Raw genomic sequence first — 18,606 nt, 5'->3', positions numbered from 1 at the left:
AAGAAGAAAAGTTCGCTGCTCTGCGCAAAAGCCGAGAGAGAAAGAGAGAGAGAGAGAAAGAAAGAGAGAAAGAGAGAGAGAAAGAGAGACAGGAGTCGCGTCTAGACGACAAGACAGGGTCGAACCCCCTCCTAAGCGAGTGTACAGCGAGAGAGAGATATACAGAAATAGCGAGAGAGAGTCCTTCCTTCCCTCCAAGACGCCTGGAGGGGAGGCAGCAGCAGAATTCAGCGGAGCAAGAGGCACACAAGCGCGACAGACCACGACGACGCAGAGAGAGCTACACGCGCATAAGACAAGGCCACTTCACGACAGCCTCAAGCACAGCAGCGAAGTCTTCTTCTGTGGGATTTCGAGTACCTCGTAGTAGTCCTTGTACACGGCGAGGCTTGGCAGCTCCACAAACGCTGAAAAGCGGGGATCCTGTATAGCCTCGGTGAGCGCCTGGGAGATCGCTCCGTTGAGGAGAGTCTTCCACCGCTGAGGATCCGCGAGGCAAACAGCGGAGGCTCCCGCAGTGTCTCCCTCAAGGCCCTCCCCGCAACCCCAGGGATCCTCAAAATCCTCGCTCCCACCAGGAACGCCTGCCCTGCTTCCCCCTGCGCCTCCTGTTGCGGCGCTTCCTCCTCGGATTGCAGCAGCAGCAGCAGCAGCAGCAGCAGCAGCAGCAGCAGCAGCAGGGGCCTCATCTGCAGCAGCTGCATGGGCAGGGCTTCCCTCCCGGTGACAGTTCGCTGCACTCAAGGAAAGCCGATCTGCCGCGTCTGCTGCGGAGTCTATCACGACTGCAGCCGCTGCTCGTTCTCCTCCTGTTGCCGCTGCAACGGAGGACGCGATATCCGACGTGGCGGGAGTGGGTGTTATTGTCAGATCCGAGAAGCCCGCATCCGCAGCCTCCGCTATGGGGGCTGCAGCGGCAGTGTCTGCGCCAGACACTGCCTCCTCTGCGTTTGCTGCAGCGCGTGAAGCGGAGTTCCTCTCGTCGCCTCGAGCCTCTGGAGGTGCTGCATCCCCCTGAACTCCCGCTTCCAGAGTACTTGCAATTGCTTCGACAAGTGCGCCACCACAAGCGGGAGAAGCGGAGGCAGCACCAGTCCTAGCAGAACCACTACCAGCAGCAAGAGCAACACCCCCCGACGGCGAGACAAGCCCGCTGTTAGCCGTTCTGCTTTCTTCTTCAGAGCGTGTGCCTCTGTCCAGAACGGATGCTGGCCCCTTCTCGACCCCAACGTCTGCCGCTCCTGCCCCTGATGCTTCCGTCGCTGCATGAGGAGTTGACAGCTCCGCGAAACTGCTAACCCCCGCTCCAGCAAGGGGGGCAACTGCGCACTCGAAGGGCTGCTGCACCCTCTGCTGCTGCTGCACCCTCTGCTGCTGCTGCACCCTCTGCTGCTGCTGCTCCGGCTGCCCGTCTCTCTGCTTGTCCTCTTGGTGGTCTTGCAGCGATTGCGGCTGGAGAAGCTCTTGCGCTTGAGCAGCCTGCTGCTGCTGGAGAGACAAGTCCCCAAGCCTCGCTTGCTGGCTGTAGTCACTGCCAGCCGTCGGTGTGGTAGTACTTGCAGCGGGAAAAAGCGATAGCGGTGCGTTGTTGCTGCTTCCCACGAGCTGGAGATGCAACACCGATCCCGAAGGCATCTTCTTCTTGCGCTGGGTAGACCAAAAGTCGGACAGAGAGTACCCCAACTTCCAGTCCTGTGCCGCTTGCGCTGTGTTCTGCACCAACTCGATCTGCAAACGGCATGCAGACAAAGCCCACGCGCAGCAAACCATGTGCTCTGGCCACAGAGCGGAAAGCGCGAGTCGCAAGAATCTCAAGGGAACTAGAGAAAGGCAGGCAGGCAGCAGCGAGAAGACAGTAGGCTCGGAAGGGATTGATGACTCGCGCTGCCCATGCTGCACCACCTGTGAGCGCTCGACAGTCTTCGACCAGCGAAACAGACATGGCGGCACCGCTTCTCCGTAAATGAGGCCCGGTAGATGCAGCAACTGCGAAAAGCGGGCGCATCAGAAAAGGATCCCCGTAGGCTGCCCCCCATTCATTCGGATTCTCCGGTGGTGTCAAAACACACCCCGAAAAGGCAGCGTGAGGAGCAACATGTGTCCACAGCAACAAACAGCGCCATGCGCGACAGTGCACCCTTTCAGGGGGAGCACCGTATGCGGCGAAGATACATCCAGCAAAGCAGGAAAAGAAGGAAGCAGACAACTTTCCCACACGCAGACATCAGCTCTCGCTCTAGCAGGCAGCAGTCCACGGACTTGTCTAATTCTCTGGAGAACTTCAAAGACGCGAGACTCTTCGGGATTCCTCGAAAGCTGATTTTTCAGAATCGCAAAATCAAAGGGCCGTGTGAGGTTAGCCTCGAGCTGCTTACGACGCCGCAGGATCTCTCGCACTCTGCACAAGAAAAACAGCCACCCCTGCATTTCCAGATTAACAGACAGGTCCTCTGCCTCAAAAAAGCAGGGCACTTTATCTTATGCACACGCATAAGAAAAAGGAGACATTTGATGCATACAGAAGAGACGCACATACAAAGGGAGAGGGGGAGGACGCGCGAACACCGCCAGTATACAGGACAGACACGCAAAGAGGGAGCAGATAATACCAAGGCAAGCCATGGAAAACAGGCAAGGATGCCATATATACATGTATATGTATATCAATTGCCTCCGCAAATCACTCGAAAAGCAGCAAAAAAACACATTTCAGTAGCAAGTTCGGATGGACTGTATTCGTCTAGAGCTTCTTCAGGCCCCCCCTTCGTGCCCCTCTTTCTGTCCTTGCCAAGGCGTCTGCATCCTTCTGCTCCTGCATGCATTGCCAAGGCGACTGCCTGTGTTTGTCTGACTGTTCTTGTCTCTCGGATTCTCTGTCTTGGAGCTCGCCGTTGTACATGCCGCTCTTGATGACCAGCGCATCCTTGTCGAGCTTCAGCTCAGCGGAATGCAGAATTTGCTCTTCCACTGATGAAGGTGTTACAAACCGAATTGTCAAAACCTCTCGCTTTTGCCCGATGCGGTGTGCCCTTTGAACACGCGACAGCAAGGCACACAACAAAGAAAGCAAAAATACCGCAGTCACTCACACGTCAGAGTGCAGCAGCATGGAACGGCCCCCAGCGGCAACCCCACAAAGCCAGAACATGTTTTCCAAAGCCACTCATTGCGCTACGCAACAGCGACAATCAACAGGGTTAGGAGTTCGCCTTCAGCAATAGCAGCGGGTTGCCTCCTTCCCCTCATATCCCCTCGCCTCTCGACGCCCCCCCCTCCACCGAGCGTTCCCTTAAAAGCTCTGCATCAGAGGCATTCCCTTTTAGAGTGCAGCCTAATCCCATCTAGGAGTTTAGAGATCCACAGATAGTGAGATAGACACATATAGAGATAAATAGATAGGGAGATAAACAGATACACAGATAGAGATATAGACAGATAGAAAAATAGACAGTTGTAGGGATAGACTGATAGGGACATAGACAGATATAGAGATAGAGGAAAGAAATAAAGCGAGACAGTTATTGGAGTACTACACATACCTCGACTGAGCCTGCTCATCATTCTGGGGATTCCAGTCCGAGTCAAAGATGATTACTGTGTCTGCTGACTGAAGATTTACTCCCAATCCTGAAAAAATCAGGCACTCAACCGATTGTAGACCTTAGATCCTGTGTGCCCCCGGCAGTGGAGCGCCTCCAACTCCCTCAGAACCTAAGGCCAGAGAGCTCTCTTAGACAATTCCAAGATAGAACCTCCTACAGATCAAACCAACTCGATGATAGAACTTAACCCAAAGACAGACTCCAACTCGAAAATAAATCAACTCCAACTCAGAAACAAATCAACCCCAACGCGGAAACAAATCAACCCCAAATCAAAAACAAATCAATCCCGACTCAAAGTTGGAGCAAACTACTTTTACGCCATTTTTATTACCTCCAGCTTTCGTTGAAAGTATGAAGAGGAAGTAAGGCGAGTTCTCCTGGTTGTAGAGGGCGAGTCGAGTCTGGCGCTCCTCACTGGAAGTGCCTCCGTCTAAGCGGAGGTAGCGGTAGCCTCTGAGGGACAGGTAAGCCTGAGAAAAAAGCCCAAAGGCAAGCCTGCATCGACATCGATAAGAAGCATACGGCCTAGAGCCGCTACAGGCGAGGTGCCCCCACCAATATTGGGGGTGAATATGTTTCCCCTGTGTGCTTGATGACCAGCACATGCACATGGGGAATGACGCGCTTATATGCATGTTCATATATGTATAAATGTATATATATATGCAAAGGCATGCACATGTATCTATGTATATACATAGATTGGTAGCAATAGGGATTGGATGCATCCTAAAGAAAAGATGGGTGCTGCTTCAAGTAGGTGCTAGAAGAACAAGGGGCTGCATAAAAGTGCTTCTTGCCGCAGGGGCACTAGGAAGAACAAATCCCCTCTCCAAACAAACCTCTAAAAGATCCAAAAGTTTTGTCATTTGGCTGAAGACGAGCACGCGATGTTGGGCTGCCTTCAGGGCCGGCAGCAAGACATCCAGCATTGCAAATTTCCCGCAGCAGCGAACGAGACTCTCGTCGGCTAAGAGAAGCAGCGCAAACAGGCAGGCAACCCAGAGAAGCTTTGCGATAGCCGAAGCAAGGCGAAGGCAGCAGCAGAAGCACTCAGAGTCTTTGCCGCGCAGGCCTCTTAGAGTGCCGCTGCTGCAGGAGGAGGAGCCGTGGGAAGAAGCAGAAACGACAGAAAAATTCATCGGCTTACGCGTGAAGGAGCTAAAGCAGAAGAGGAAAGGATGATTGCAAACTTTGCGAAGCTGCACCATCCGGTTGTGTCCCATAGGGCTCTCTTCGATCTGAGATCAAAGAGAAGCGGCTTCAAACCATACGCCATGACTTCCATGCGCATGCGCATAGGAGGGGGTGGCACTGCCAGACTCTGAAACCTCTTGCGCTCGAGCAGCAGCAGCACCTCTAGCAAAAGGACGGCTTCCCACAAGCACGCAGTTCTCAATGAGGCACTAGCGGTCCTGACATGAGTCATCATTGCCCCTTAGAGCCATCCGAAGTTTTCTTAAAGCGTCCTCCTAAAGCATGTCTAAAGCTCCTAAAATAAAGGGCGAAGAATACAGCCGCGAAGGGTGTTGTGCACTGCTCAGCGGGAAACCTCCTCTAGCGCCAAAGGGCCTTACAATGCGGTAAAGAATCCGCTGTATGCCCGAGAGGGGGCACCACACGATTTCCTCTTGTTTGGAAGGCAGCTCGTCGGCGACTTCGGCCTTCTCGCGCCGAAGTAGAAAAGGCCTTAGAACCTGCAGTGGCGTCGAACGCATGCGACTGCACGGGGAAGCTTTGGGGAGGGGCAGCAGCGCACACCAAGAGGATCGAAGGCGGAGGCAAAGCAGAAAACGTGGGGAGACGCAGCGCAGCAGCCAGCCCATGAAGCCCCCATGCCAGAGGCGTGCGAGGCACACCTTGTGAAGTCTGTCGACAATAAGAAGCTTTTCCTCCTCAGTAACGGTAATGGCGTGGGGCTGATCTTCTCCGGTGGCTCCGGGCCCTCCTAAGGGAGCTCCTCCAAGAGGCACGTTCATCCATTGCTCAAAATTCAGCTTCGCATTGAAGATTGAGGGCATAAGGAAGTTGAGAAGCGCCCAAACCTCCACAATGTCATTCTGCAGGGGTGTGCCTGTAAGTTGCAGCAGCAGCAGCAGACACAACTCACAGCTAAGCCGAATGTATGAATGCCTCCTCGTCTCAGGAGTGCTGGCAACAGGCGTATTCGAGAGATATTGCCGTTGCACGGCCATGCATGCTTGCATGCATGGGGGACTGCCGCTGGACAGGAACCGCGTATGGCTCCTTGCTTTCGGCCGTCTGCCGAAAGAGCAGTTTTGGTGGTACTCTAGAGAGGCTTTTTTGCAACTCGGGAGACACACCGCTTCAAAAACAGACCATAAATCGAAAAAAAACGAGAAAGAAAATCTACAGGGGCAGTGCCGCCGCGGTACAGGCGTAAACCGTGCGGCGCCCCTTTGCGGCATCTCGATAATTGTTGCTGATGATGCAAACAAGACTGAAAGGAAAAAGTGAGGACAGAGAGACCAATTCGCAGCAGGTATTCATGAGGTGCACATGCCTGTAAGGGCGATACGACGGCGGATAAAAAATCCAGAATTCAGCGTCTGCACCAGCTTGCTATTCGGATTTTTCAGCCTGAAGGAGACACCCCGAAAGGACCAGTATACACGGAGTCATGAGGCTTTGCGGCGGTCGATTTCCCCCTTTACAAAAAAGCTGCTTTAGAAAGCTCTCTGTCGAAAGGCCGAGTGGTGTATATATACATACACCCACAGGGAAGCTGAATCAGACAGCCTCTTAAAAGAAGGGACCCCCCTTAGGCCCCCTCTTGAGGCGGAGAGGCATACACAATCCGTCTGCACACCGTGCCAGCCACACGAGCAGCGCTGCCTACCTGTGAGCCTCGTCAACAATAAGATACTCCCATTGGATCTTCTTGAGAAAGCTTTTGTCTCTTAGCACAAAGGCGTCCGTAGTCAGAAGTACATCAAAGAGAGGCTCCAGAAATCGCTGCGTTTCCTGACCACTGCCCTCTACGCGCACTCCCGAGACTATGCGGCTGCGAAGAGCCTTGCGCACCTGAGGCAAATGGCAGAGCTGAGGCTACTGAGCTGAGGCTTCCTGCAGCAGGATGCGTTTGACTGGCATTAAAATGCGCAGAAGGAGGAGACACACAAGAGGACACCAGAGCACGTGCAAGCGCGCATGTGCAAGCGGAAGGCACAGCGGACGGCAAGCAGGCCGCGTGCAAGAAGCAAGAAGTGGCATACTCAAGAGGAGGAGCAAGCATCGTAGGCTAGAGAAGCGGCACTGGCGGAGGGAGGGAGGGACGGGGACGAAGCGAGACACGAAGCATACAGAAGCGCTGTAGCAGAGGGGAAGAAGAAAAACTCAAAATAGGGGGGAGGGGCGGAAAGTGCGCCAAAAGCATGCACATATACATATACACATACATACATACATACACATACATACACATACATACACACACATACATACATACACATACAAACACCGACTGGAGGAGGAGGAAGAAGAGGAAGAAGAAGAAAAAGAGCAAAAAACGCCGAGAAACGGGTGGGGCGATACACAGGAAGAGACCGCAGAACAACATAAAGCTGAGTTGATTAGGCAAGCAGGGAAACGCGCAAAGAAGGAGGGCAGGAGGAAGGAAGGAGGAAAGCTCGCGAGGACGGATGCGGCACGATGCGCTTCTGAGAGAAGTGGGGGAACCTCGATCGAATGCAAAGTTGCGTCGCTTGAGCGCATGCAACATGCAGCTGCCTTACGTCCTTCGCGCCTTCGTAGACAACAATGCGAAGCGATGGCCACCATTTCTTGAACTCGAGCCGCCAGTTGCCATGAAGCGTGGAGAGAGGAGCTAGGATGAGGTGTGGATTGCGAACACCCTTCTTCTCATACAAGTAAGCTAGGAACGAGACAGTCTGCACCGTTTTTCCCAGGCCCATGCAGTCCGCCTTTGTCAAAGCAGCAGACAACAGCAAAGCAGCAGCAACAATACGACGCGCGTGTGTATTCAGACAAGCGTGAAGCGCTCCATCAAGAAAGCGACGCACAGCACGAGAGGGCAAGCGGTGTACCCGACAACACAACACAGCACAAACAACTCCCCTCCTAAAAGCAGCCATTTCCCCATCAGCAGCATTCTTTTTTGACCATGCGAACTGCAAACAGCAGACATTTTGGGAGACGCAAAATCGCGGCTCCTGGCGTCGCTTGTCAGCCGACTGCACACGCTGCATTTATCTCATGGAGAAACAGAGGGCTACAGCACAGCAGCAGAGCAGTTGACACCGGAGGGAAGACTCACGAGAATGCCGTTCAGTCCATTGTTGTGGAGAGAAACAAGCCAGTTCAGCCCTTCCATTTGATACGATCGAAGCGTCCCCCCCTTGAGGCACGACGGCAGCTCCGTCACTTTCTCCTGAGCCGCAGCAGCATCCCCGCGAGAAAGCATACCCAGCATCACATGCAACAAACAACAACAACCCCTCCCCCGAGCAGCAGCACTGCCGCCCCCCTGGCGAGCACCATCACCCCTCGTCGAAAAATCCAACCTCGGCTCTAAAGGCCCTTGAATGTACAGCTCTTTGAGCGGATGCAGCCTGTTGCAGCCTGCAGCAGTTAGCCCCTCGCCACTCCACTCTGCTGCTCCTCGATCCCTTATCTATGAAGGCACACTAGTGTCTTTATTAACGCCGCATATGCGTGTGCGTGTATATTTGCACCCGTTGACTGTGCGTAATGCGATAGTAGCGCTCCTTCGAGAAGAGAAACGAGGACGAAAGCGATCCAGAGGCCTCCTCCGCAGCCCCCTCTGCCTCCTCCTCTGTCTGCAAGAAGATGCATGCATGCACAGTGCACGACGGCAGAAATTACGCCACGAAGAAAGGCAGCCGAAAGAACCCGTGGAGAGTGGCAGTACCGCCACGCAAAACACGCGTCGAAACAGCCCGTCCCGAATCTCAGCGGCACCACAGACAGCTCGATAGCACAGCAGCCAGCATGCATGCATGCATGCATGCATACATACCGCGGGGACGCTGATGCCCTCTCTTTCGCGCTGTTCAACGACAAGACTGCCGATTTGCTGCATGTACCCCTCGGTCTGGCGCACAAGCTGCAGCAGCCGCTCGTTCTTTGTCTCCTGGAGCAGCTTGAGGTATCCCGCCTCGTCGTGTTTCTGCGGAGGCGCAGGAGAAAGCGGCATCACGCACGCCCCACACAGAGACTGTCCTAATGCTCGGATCGAACGCGAAGCGCTCTACAGGACGGGAGGGAGAGAACGCGAAAACGCTGCGCCTTGCCGCCAACGAGCACTCGCGCATGCACGGCAGCCCAGCAGCCCAAGCACACAGACTACACGCAAGTCGCAACCAAACACACAAGCCGCAAAAAAGCTCCTCACTCGCAACGCATCCAGACGCTCCTTTCGCATCTGCGCCGCAAATGCGGCCCCTCCTGGGCAGCCGCAGTCCGTAGGATGCAGAGGATGACCACACCCAGCGCTGCCTTCCCCCCCGTCGACTGCTGCCATCTTCTTCCTCTTCACTGCAGCCGCCACTCGACGCAACTGCCGCAGCACATCTCGTTGCTGCTGCAAGAAGGCCCTCCTGTGACTGTCCAGCAGCTGCTGCAGCACCTGCTGCCGCTGCTGGTGCTGCTGCTGTCGCGCCGCCGTCAGCCTGTCTCCCCTCTCCCTAAGCAGTCGGAGCGCTCGGTGCTTGCGCGCCAGACGCACAGGCAAGTGCTGCAGAGGGGGCAGCTGGGTGGGCACCTCCGTCAGCCGCTGAACTGCAACTTGCTCTCGCACTTGCTTCTGAAAAGGGGCCAGCAACAGCAGCCGCCTCTGCAATCGACTCAGGCGTGCCCTCTCCTGCATGCTGCAGCTGTCTCCCTCGTCTTTTGGCCTCTCCAAACCTCCTACTCCCCAGAATTCCTCCTCAGAAGAAGAAGACGCCTCCCCGCTCGCGCTCTCCGCGTCGGATGCCAGCATGCCATTCTCTGCCACTGCGCCTCCCACCCCATCGCCGCTGCAGCTGCCAGCACCCATGGGAGCGTCGCCAGCGCCTATGGGAGCGTCGCCAGCGTCCTCCCTCTTTGAATCCTTCCGCGTCTCGCCGCTCACGACACCCGAACTATCAGAACTGCAGGCACCACATTCTGCTGCTTGCATGCATTCCTCCTTCTCCTGCTGCTGCTGCTCTTCTTCCTCCTTCTTCTTACCGTCCCTAGAGGGGACTGCTCCTTCCGCCGTGCCTACGGGCAGCGACTGCTGCTGAGCCTCTTGCTGCTCCTCCTGCTGCTGCTGCTCCTCCTGCTGCTGCTCCTCCTGCTCCAGCCGCAGCCGTGCCTGCTCCTCGTACCTCTGCGCCTGTCGCTCGAGCACGCTGACTGCCCGTTGCAGCTGCAGCTGCAGCTGCTGGTCGTACAGCTGCACAAAAAGCTGATGACTCCTTGGACGTTGCAGCTGCTGGTGCTTGGGGGCTGGTGCTTTGTAACCACTCACCCCTTCCGCTGCAGCAGCGACAGCAGCCAAGAACTGACGATCCGGCTTGAAACCTACTGCGGGAGAAATACCCAGCTGCAGCAACTCCTCCTCCTTGAGCGGCTGCTGCTGCAGCAGCAGCTGCATGTACGCCCGTGTCTGCCGCACAAGCCGCTCAAACTGGTCCTCTCGAAACAGGCATGCAGGGTCAGCCTGCTGCTGCTGCTGCTGCTGCTGCTGAAGCCACCGCAGCATCACCAGCAACACGCGCACTCGAGCATCTCGCAAAGTCATTCGGTGCAGCGAAAGCTGCTGCAGCAGCCGGCAAAAGGCGCTATACAAACCAGGAGAGTTGGGTGTGCGCAGCAGCTGCAGTTGCTGCAGTTGCTGCAGTTGCTGCTGCTGCTGTAGCTGCTGCTGCTGCTGCTGCAGTTGATGCTGCTGCTGCAGTTGATGCTGCTGCTGCAGCTGCTGCTGCTGGTGTTGGAGCTGCTGCTGCTGGTGTTGGAGCTGCTGCTGCAGTTGCAGCTGCTGCTGACGCATGTGCTGCTGTTGCTGCACGAGCTGCTGCGGTTTGAAGAGGCCAACCTGGAGCTGCTGTTGCAGTTGCTGTTGTTTCTGCATCTGCTGCTGCTGGAAGTGCTGCAACAGCCCATGCTGGGCAAGCAGCTGCTGCTGCTGCTGCTGCTGCTGCTGGGTACTCAGCTGCTGTGCAGGATTAGGCGACAACTGGGGTGTGGCAGCCGCAGCAGCTGCGGCTGCTGCGGCTGGTGTAAGAGGAGCCAAGTCGAACATGGATCCTTGCAATCGGGCTGACACTTGTGCGCTGTTGAGATGTTGCTGTGATAGCGGCGGTTGTGGCAGCTGCAGATGCGCACTTTGCGTTTCTTGCAATGGATGCTGCTGTTGCAACGGATGCTGCTGCTGCAACGGATGCTGCTGCTGCAACGGATGCTGCTGCTGCTGCGGCAGTGCCCGCTGAGGCTGCTGCTGCTGCGCCACCACGTGTTGCTGCGTCAGATTCATTTGCTCCAATAGTTGGTTGTTGTTCTTCTGGAAGATCTGCTGCTGCTGCTGCAGCTGCTGCTGCTGTAGCTGCTTCACACAAAAATACTGCTGGCCATTTCTATGAGCCGCGCGTCCGTAGGGTCGCTGCTGCTTTTGCTGCGGCAGGCGCTGCAACAGCAAAAGCGCAGTCGTGGGATTATTGCCTGAATATGTGTGCTGCTTCCATACAAGTTGGCACGACTGGGTAGTCTAGACGGCTGCAGCGGGAAGAGCAGCAGCAGCAGCTGCTGCGCCCTGCAGCCGCAGCCACTGCATGAGCTGGCGAGGAAGCTGAGCTAGCAGACTTTCTCGCTATCACGAAAGCAATCAGCGACGCATGCAAGGTCGTCTGTATCTGAGAAGGCGGAATGAACGCCTCCTTGTCGCAGCCGAAAAGACTCAAGGCGGTGGTACCCCGCCGTAGGAGCCACGTGCAGGGATGGTGCAACTGCCAAGCTGGACTCTCAGCTTTTATTCGTGATGAAGTGCGCAGCTTTATGAGGTTCCAGAATCGTGCAGTGCTGGTGTTCTCGAACCGCCCATGAGAGGTTCGGAGAACTACAAGATGCGCTGAGTCTGCTCGAAGGGGCGCCGCGAGCTCTACGGGATTGCTTCCCCTGCTCCTCGGCTTCGACGAAAGTTCAATCTAGAAATGGTGAAGTGTAAAACAGAGAATATGAGTAAAAAGCGCGGTCCTGTACAGAATTGCAGGCTGGAAAGTTCAATCCGTATACTCGGCGGACTTGGGCCCCTTGTTTGCTTTCTGTGGACCTCGAGTAAACAATAGGAAGGCAAGAAGTTGCAGGCTAAGAATTAAAAGCCAAAATGCCATAATCGGAAAGCCCCGTTAGCGCCGAGACTGCTCTCGCTGTGTTTAGCGCCGCATGCGGCTGCTGGTGGGCAGAGGCGGCAGCTGCTGTTGGGCAGCGGTGGCAGCTGATGCAAGGGGCATGCACCCAAATAGATGCTCCCTACATCGTGCGCATCCTCTAGAAAACTGCAGAATAGAAGGCAAATACACAACGAGGCGGCGCGCCACTTTGGCCACCTCTTGGATATGGAGGTAAAGTGAACCAGTGGGGGCCCCCTTGTTTAGTTGAGAGTAGGAATTTCCCGAGGTATAAGCGTGACAAAATGCATACCCGGGAGTGTTGAGGCTTTGTGATCCGTGGTCTCATGGCGCACCGCGTTGGTTCTGTATTTTTCTGGTCCACATCTACCGGCGTTGTACGGTGAGCTGGCGTAGTTGAATGAAGCTACACTCAGGCAGTTTCTAACACACCCAGGTTTGCTTCTCGAAGAACTGGTTAAAAGCACTAGCTGAATTCGATATACTAAATACTCCAGCTAAGGTCTCTGTGGGAAGATGCCAGACTCCAGGCTTGACGTACTGTGTCAAATGTTCTCAAGTGCCTTCCTAAAGATCTCCTACCGTCCCCTGCCCTTGCCCTATACTTTTATTTCATGATGAGAGAACAGCTACGGCGCGCGTAACTGCACATCCTTAGCACTCCGAGGATTCACAGCTAGATGCACACAGTCTCCAACTCGCACGCACAATGCGTTGCGCCATATTGTATCGAGCTTTTTCTACTTTTAATTTAGATGTAAGTAGTGCAGTAAAGGTGTTTGAGCTTAGTTTGGTCCGCTGCAGCAGCCACTACGCTTAAAAGCTCCATATGCACGAATTAACTCCGCATGTGAGGCCCTTACTGCCCCAGCGTCCTGTAGGTTCAGGCCATCACCGAAACGCATTATTAAACGTGATTCCAGAAATCGTCCATAGGGGCCATAATCTGTGGAAGGGGCAAATGGCTAGCAGACGAGCTACCTGAAGTAGAGCTCCAGCACCTGTTGGAAGTGCAGTAGAGCCTTGTACGGCCATTCGATATTCTCAAGGGCCAGCAGCCTCGCATGTGCAGAGATCTCGATATTATACTTCCAAAAAGCTGCTGTACCTTTATCAGCACTAACGGCCAGCTGCGAAAATAAAGAGGATCTTATCGCTAGCTGCACCTTGCCTTGCACGCACAAGTGCAGCGCAGAGACCATTTTTGCTCACTAAAGAGTCTTGAAGTGCTAATTTTGCACGAAATTGGCTGCTCCATTAAAGCAATTAATTGTATCTAGCAACGAAGGCTTTTCATTCTGGTGCTGTGAGCGACTTACCCGCGTGCAGCAACCAGCCAAGTGAGCGTGAAAACGAGGAAATAGAGCTAAGTTTTGTTGATATATAGATATCTTTACGGAGCATGTTTGCAACGATTTGGGGGAATATTGAAAATGTTGGTTTGTCCTCGAAAAGTTTTAATGGGGTTTTATACAGTTTGGTTAACACATTTTGTGATCTCCACCGAAGTGCATCCACCCCACATGAGGGATGCCTGCTACCCCGTCGTGTAGAGGGGGCCCAAAAAAGTAACAGAACTTATAAATAAGCGACAAATTAAAAATAGGTTGTTGGCGGGGGCCGGGGTTTGTGGAGAGAGGCAGTAGGATGGCAGTGTTTCCCCCCGTAGAGCTGCGACTCTTGCTGAGGGGCAGTCAAGCTTCGCTGGGCCCTTCAATATCTCTAGAGGCGCTCCCCCCTGCGTAAAGATGAGTACTAGGCACAGCTTTAAAAGAGGCCTGCTAGATTAGAGTCCTTCTGCGTCGGGAACATGTAACAAAATTCCACACTATGAGAGCACAGCTTAGCACTGCAGGCGAAGGACGCAAGTGTAACCACCGCTCAATCTTGACATCCATGCTGCATAGTAGAACGACGTCGGTGTCTGCGGTCATGCCCCATCTTCTGCATGCCAATTTACTCTTCTCGTAACTGCAATGCTTTTGCCGCTACCCAGAAGGTGAAAGTTATATTCAGAAGCCTCCAAACGATCACAGGAAGAAGATACGAAGTGAACATGATAGTGGCGACCATTAAAACGTTCGGTAGTGAGGGCTTTTGTACAAAGTTCATAAAGCTCCTGTAGGCACTGCGGCTTGCCTTGTTGCTCCCTTTCCGATTAGCTGGACCTTGAATATCAGTAGGAAGCAGCTCAGCAAGCGTATAAGAATCTGATTCGGTGTCGGCCCACCCAGTACCTTGTTCTACTTCTGAATGCACACCATAAGGATCAGCTGCACCCCCATGTGATCTCCCCTCAGTATGCTGTTGGCTTACACCACCAGCATCCGGAGGCAAGCCGTCATCTTGCTGATCCCGTGGGTCCCTAAGCTGTACCGTTTCTCGTTCCTCCTCCGTATAAAGCATTAACAAAGGCTTGTCGACGGCAGCAGCCCCTACTTGTACGAAGAGGCACAGGAGCAAATAGATCAGTCCGCCCTCCATGTCGTAGGGGTTCAGCATGGCAAGCGCTTAGTCCAGGAGATAAGTCAATGCGTCTATTTCTAAAAAGGGAAGAATGCTCCCATATGACTTTTAAACACGGACGAAAGATACGAGAGCCATACCCGTAGATGGGGCGAATGCACGTGAAGACCCCGTGAAATGTATCAGTCATTAATATCCATCCTCCTGCATAGCCTGCTTAAGCTTGAAAAAGCTGGAACGGAGCGTTTACTCCCCCAGGAACACGATATCATGGCTCTTCTGAGCACCGCTTGCACGCGGAGCCAGTGGAAGACGTGAATCTGCTTGATTCGAGGCGGAAGCGTATAACGTGACACATGATGCGATATAACGAAGAACCTCATGGAACAATTCATCAAGTATATATTTCTTATGCACGAGGGTTTGTGTGTTGGTTTGGTTTTCTTTGGGACTTACAACATCGAAGCACACCAGATCCCGCCCCGATCCAGCCCTCCGCTACTCCCATTTTTTTTATCGCGCTACATGGTTGTGGCACGTTACTATGCCATACAGAAAAAATTGTCAAGTATAGGCTTAAAGGCTTGGAATGGCTTTGAAAGGAAGCAATGATATCGTGTCTTTCTTTTGTGTATTGCGCTGATTAGCAATTACGGGGAAGTGCAGCTGGTGAATGAGTTTTTACCTCCCGTTGAATCTACACGGTAGTGATTGGGACAGGCCCAACCCTAGGAAATGCTACAAATCGATGTGCAGCTAGGCTTATTTTTTTTCTTGATTATGGGCGTTCCCAAATTCAACTAAACTGGTACACCACGGGCTCAAGAATTACTTATCGCTAATTTTGTTAATCGCCTCCTGTAGGATTCGCGCACCAACCTAGCCTAGTTGGCCATTAGCCTTCTTATTTATCTTGTAGATCCATTGCGCTCCAAAATGAAGCTGCCCTCCTGACTTCCCGGTTTTGTCAGTCCATCCGCTTCGCTTTCTGGGGAAATCCTATGGCAAATTATTCGTCTTGGTCAGCTCTAGAGCTTTTATATTCCCTGCATCTGACATAATAACGGTGAATTTTTTATTTAAATCCAGCATAAGCATGTTCTGCAGTGCTGTGACTCCTTGCTCTCAACGTTTCTTTGAGAGTACACCAGCGCAAGCTCGTCCCTTCATCTCTAGCCCCTGAAGGCTAATTTCGCCCGTCTACAAACACCTGCTCCCTCACCAGTCGCCGCCGTTTACTTGTCCCTTTTCTGTTTCTACCGCCTCGCACACATTATCATAGGTATCTTTTCCCATCTACCTTCACAAACCTGCCGGCGAGCGTACTGCCGCATCTAGGCTCCCGCATCACTCCGCAGATTTCGAAAGATGTTAATCAGAGGTGAGAGTTGATTGGGAACGAAGAGGGCAGTAACGTAGTGAAAAGCGAGCATTCAAGCACAAATTTAAAAGCCTTGTGTGGGGTGTGGGTGGAGAAACGCTCGTTCGTGCTCAAACAGCAACGGAAAACTATTGCGGTTTCCAGAGGCTATTCAATTAATCACGATCTTTAAAGCAAAGGCCTGAATAGGCCGAAAAGTAGAAACAGTAGTGCCAAGGCTGGGTCCTGAACCTTTATAACCAGAACAGTGTTGTTGTATCCCTTGAGGCCAGCCTTCACACAAAAGGCCCTCCTTTGCAGACACTCGAGAAAAAGCACAATCCAGGGGGCAATATCTGTAGGCTAGTACCACCACTCAGCAGCACAGGAACTGTGAATTTACACCATGTGGGTGCTTGCTACGTATGCAGCACCTATTAGAGTAAAGCGATGTACCTTTCCTCCTACTACATCCTGTCCACCACGCAAGGATGCCGCTATTGTGTAGATTATTTCCTCAGGTCGATACAGATCCACGATTCCATGATGGCTTGAACCTTTTCCGTGGGATTCGAGTCATCCGAGGGCAAGCGGAGTATTTCTGCCTTGGGATTCAGGTCTTTGGGTGACAATGGGCAGTGACGACACCTCCTTCTAGGTGCGCCAGATATTACATCAAAGGGAAACGTTTGGATGGCCAAATTCGCTGGAATCAGAATGTCAAAATACATGTTCAGGCGCTTCTCCGTTCGTGAATTTATGAAAAGTTTCGCCATTCGTCTTGCTCCCAAAGACAGATAACCAGTAAGCGAGAATTATTTCGCTCCATGAAGGGCATATACTACAAGCATTAAATTCCAGAAGTCCTACTTAATTTGACACCTTTTTGTGCCCTCGCGACCTGCATACACCTTCGGCACTCAGCCTTGGCTACCCAACAAACAGCCACACAATTGCCCCCCTCTAGCCGCATACACAACTTCGTCAAAGCGCACTAACTGTACAAAGAGAAACCAAGCCAACTTTCCATAAATGCACAGTATCTCAGGTACACAAATAAGGAGAAATGTATTACTGGCGCGGTTCGCTTTGGCTGCCTTTCGAGAAGTAGTGATGCAGACAAAAGTCCGTATGGCACTTCAGCCCGTTTGACCGTCACGAAATCCCGTATATTTTCATAGGAAGGGAAAAACACTGACTGTACTCCTATAATTGCTCTTTCCACTCACAGTAGTTCCAGTGAGTTCATTAGATTTCTACGGGGCTGCAACAGCATGAACAAGTAATAAGTTGGCATAATATGTGCACTAAAGCTTATTCGAGGAGGTCTCATGGAGAACAGGGTGAGCAAACCCAGTATTTGAGGTGGGGGTAATTACGTGGGACCTGTAGCCACTGTGTCATGGCATAAGTACCTTGTCCTTGATTTAGTTCACAGCTCGTCCTTAAGTTACTAAATCGTTTTTTGCCGTTGTAAGGTCCTGTAAAACGGAATGTGTCTCGGTGCCATTAGCTTCGTTGCCAACATTGCAGCGGCGCGTAACCCCTTTCCCGCTTATCTCTATCTGCTCATATACTTTTCAGCGTAGATCCTTTGTAAGCAGCGATTCCACACACAAAAATTCATTTAGTTCCTCTGCTGAGGTTAGTTGATCCTTTGGTGAATTTAGGGTTTTTACCCCAATCTCCGGATCTTATGCAACGAACTGAGGTTCGGAGCTTATCAGTGGCCATCACCGATTCGTGTTAGGTAAAGGCGTTTGAATTGCAGCTCTTCTTGGCGATATTCGGTCGATTGTTGTTGCCTATTTGATGTTGGATCAGTGTCTTCAATGCGCCTCCCATTTGTCATGATTCTCAAGCATATTGGCAATTTAGTGTATCCTTGTATCGGCCTTAAGACTGTATATAAGCTATCCACCTTTCCCACACCATAACACTGGGCTATTTGCTTTCCGCGTCCCACGAGTTTTGAAGGGTTCGTAGGTTGCCAGTTTTCTTGGACGAGGAACTCTGCAGTTGCTGCACTGTAAGGTGCTTGGATGCCAGCTACTTAAGGGACGTCTCAAGCCTGCTGCAGTTTCGGAACATTGTAGAATGCCCGTATGCACCGCAGGTTCTAGACTTGACTCCTCAGAGCAAATTGGACAAATCAGGAGGAGCCCCCGTGTTGTGCCTTTGCTTTTCTTGGGCCAGAATGAGCCCTTGAAAGCCTGAGATGCAATATTTCTCTACAAGCTCGAGAAGCCTCCTGAATGCCTACAGGTAGCTGCTAGACCCCGCTTCCTGTGACACCACCCTCGGCAAGTCACCCGTTTCACGGCAACGAGTATGTCAAAAGAGAAGAAAGCCGGAATATGGGTAGAATCCAGATACGGCATTCCGCTGAACTCAATACCTAATGGAGCTTGGAAGCAACTTTTCCCTCTCCTCCGACAGCACTGTAAAACCACATTTTGTCGGATCCATTGGTTGGAAACCAAGGTAGATGACGTACGCACTCAGGAGCCAACGCCAAAGTTCATGGACTGCACGACGTCTATGCCAGGATTTTGCCCACAAGATCAATTCTGGGCTGATTTGATGATATTTTCCATCCACAAAGCCTGTTAAAGTTAGCGGCTCAGCTGCCAAGACATCGATTCCCTAACCTCGGTTTGCTGCACGGGTTCCTCCTTGTAATGTATCACGCCAGGTGTGAACTACGCTCTTCTATGCACGTTGACTACGGAGGAATTTTTATGTGCAATGAGCTTGAAAAAATGATCGCATTACACACTATGCAGCATCCCCTTCTCATACC

The 18,606-nt window shown here is 52.7% G+C and overlaps 2 protein-coding genes across 2 annotated transcripts; one reads left to right on the top strand and one right to left on the bottom strand.

The window, feature by feature from the left end:
* Positions 1 to 624: 624 nt before the first annotated feature.
* Positions 625 to 1,553, top strand: LOC113147574 (testis-specific gene A8 protein-like; the record flags this gene model as incomplete). The annotated part of the gene is made up of 4 exons (XM_026338560.1): positions 625 to 672; positions 878 to 972; positions 1,033 to 1,162; positions 1,311 to 1,553. Coding segments are annotated over 4 exons (516 nt in total), but the record flags the coding sequence as incomplete, so codon positions are not given.
* A 6,731-nt stretch (positions 1,554 to 8,284) lies between these two features.
* Positions 8,285 to 10,875, bottom strand: LOC34622882 (mediator of RNA polymerase II transcription subunit 15). Its single transcript, XM_026338559.1, has 5 exons — positions 10,562 to 10,875; positions 9,778 to 10,462; positions 9,001 to 9,684; positions 8,626 to 8,775; positions 8,285 to 8,425 (listed from the first exon to the last, which is right to left on the bottom strand). Exons 1-5 carry the CDS (start codon positions 10,873 to 10,875, stop codon positions 8,285 to 8,287), a joined length of 1,974 nt encoding a protein of 657 aa, XP_026194344.1.
* Between the last annotated feature and the right edge of the window lie 7,731 nt (positions 10,876 to 18,606).

The sequence above is a fragment of the Cyclospora cayetanensis genome, unplaced genomic scaffold (assembly GCF_002999335.1).
Source record: "Cyclospora cayetanensis isolate NF1_C8 unplaced genomic scaffold, CcayRef3 CcayRef3_contig_277, whole genome shotgun sequence".
In the NCBI taxonomy this organism is placed as follows: Eukaryota; Apicomplexa; class Conoidasida; order Eucoccidiorida; family Eimeriidae; genus Cyclospora; species Cyclospora cayetanensis.
This window is presented reverse-complemented; position numbering and strand designations above follow the sequence as displayed.

Bases quoted from the DNA above. Each gene is read 5' to 3' on its own strand.
- LOC34622882 (XM_026338559.1), bottom strand. From the start codon at position 10,875: ATGTTCGACTTGGCTCCTCTTACACCAGCCGCAGCAGCCGCAGCTGCT. The intron at 10,463-10,561 runs CCAGCAGCAGCA...ACTGCAGCAACT, and splicing joins CAGCAGCAGCAGCTCCAACA to GCAGCAACTGCAGCTGCTGC. The intron at 8,426-8,625 runs GTATGTATGCAT...ATCTTCTTGCAG, and splicing joins AGGGCATCAGCGTCCCCGCG to ACAGAGGAGGAGGCAGAGGG.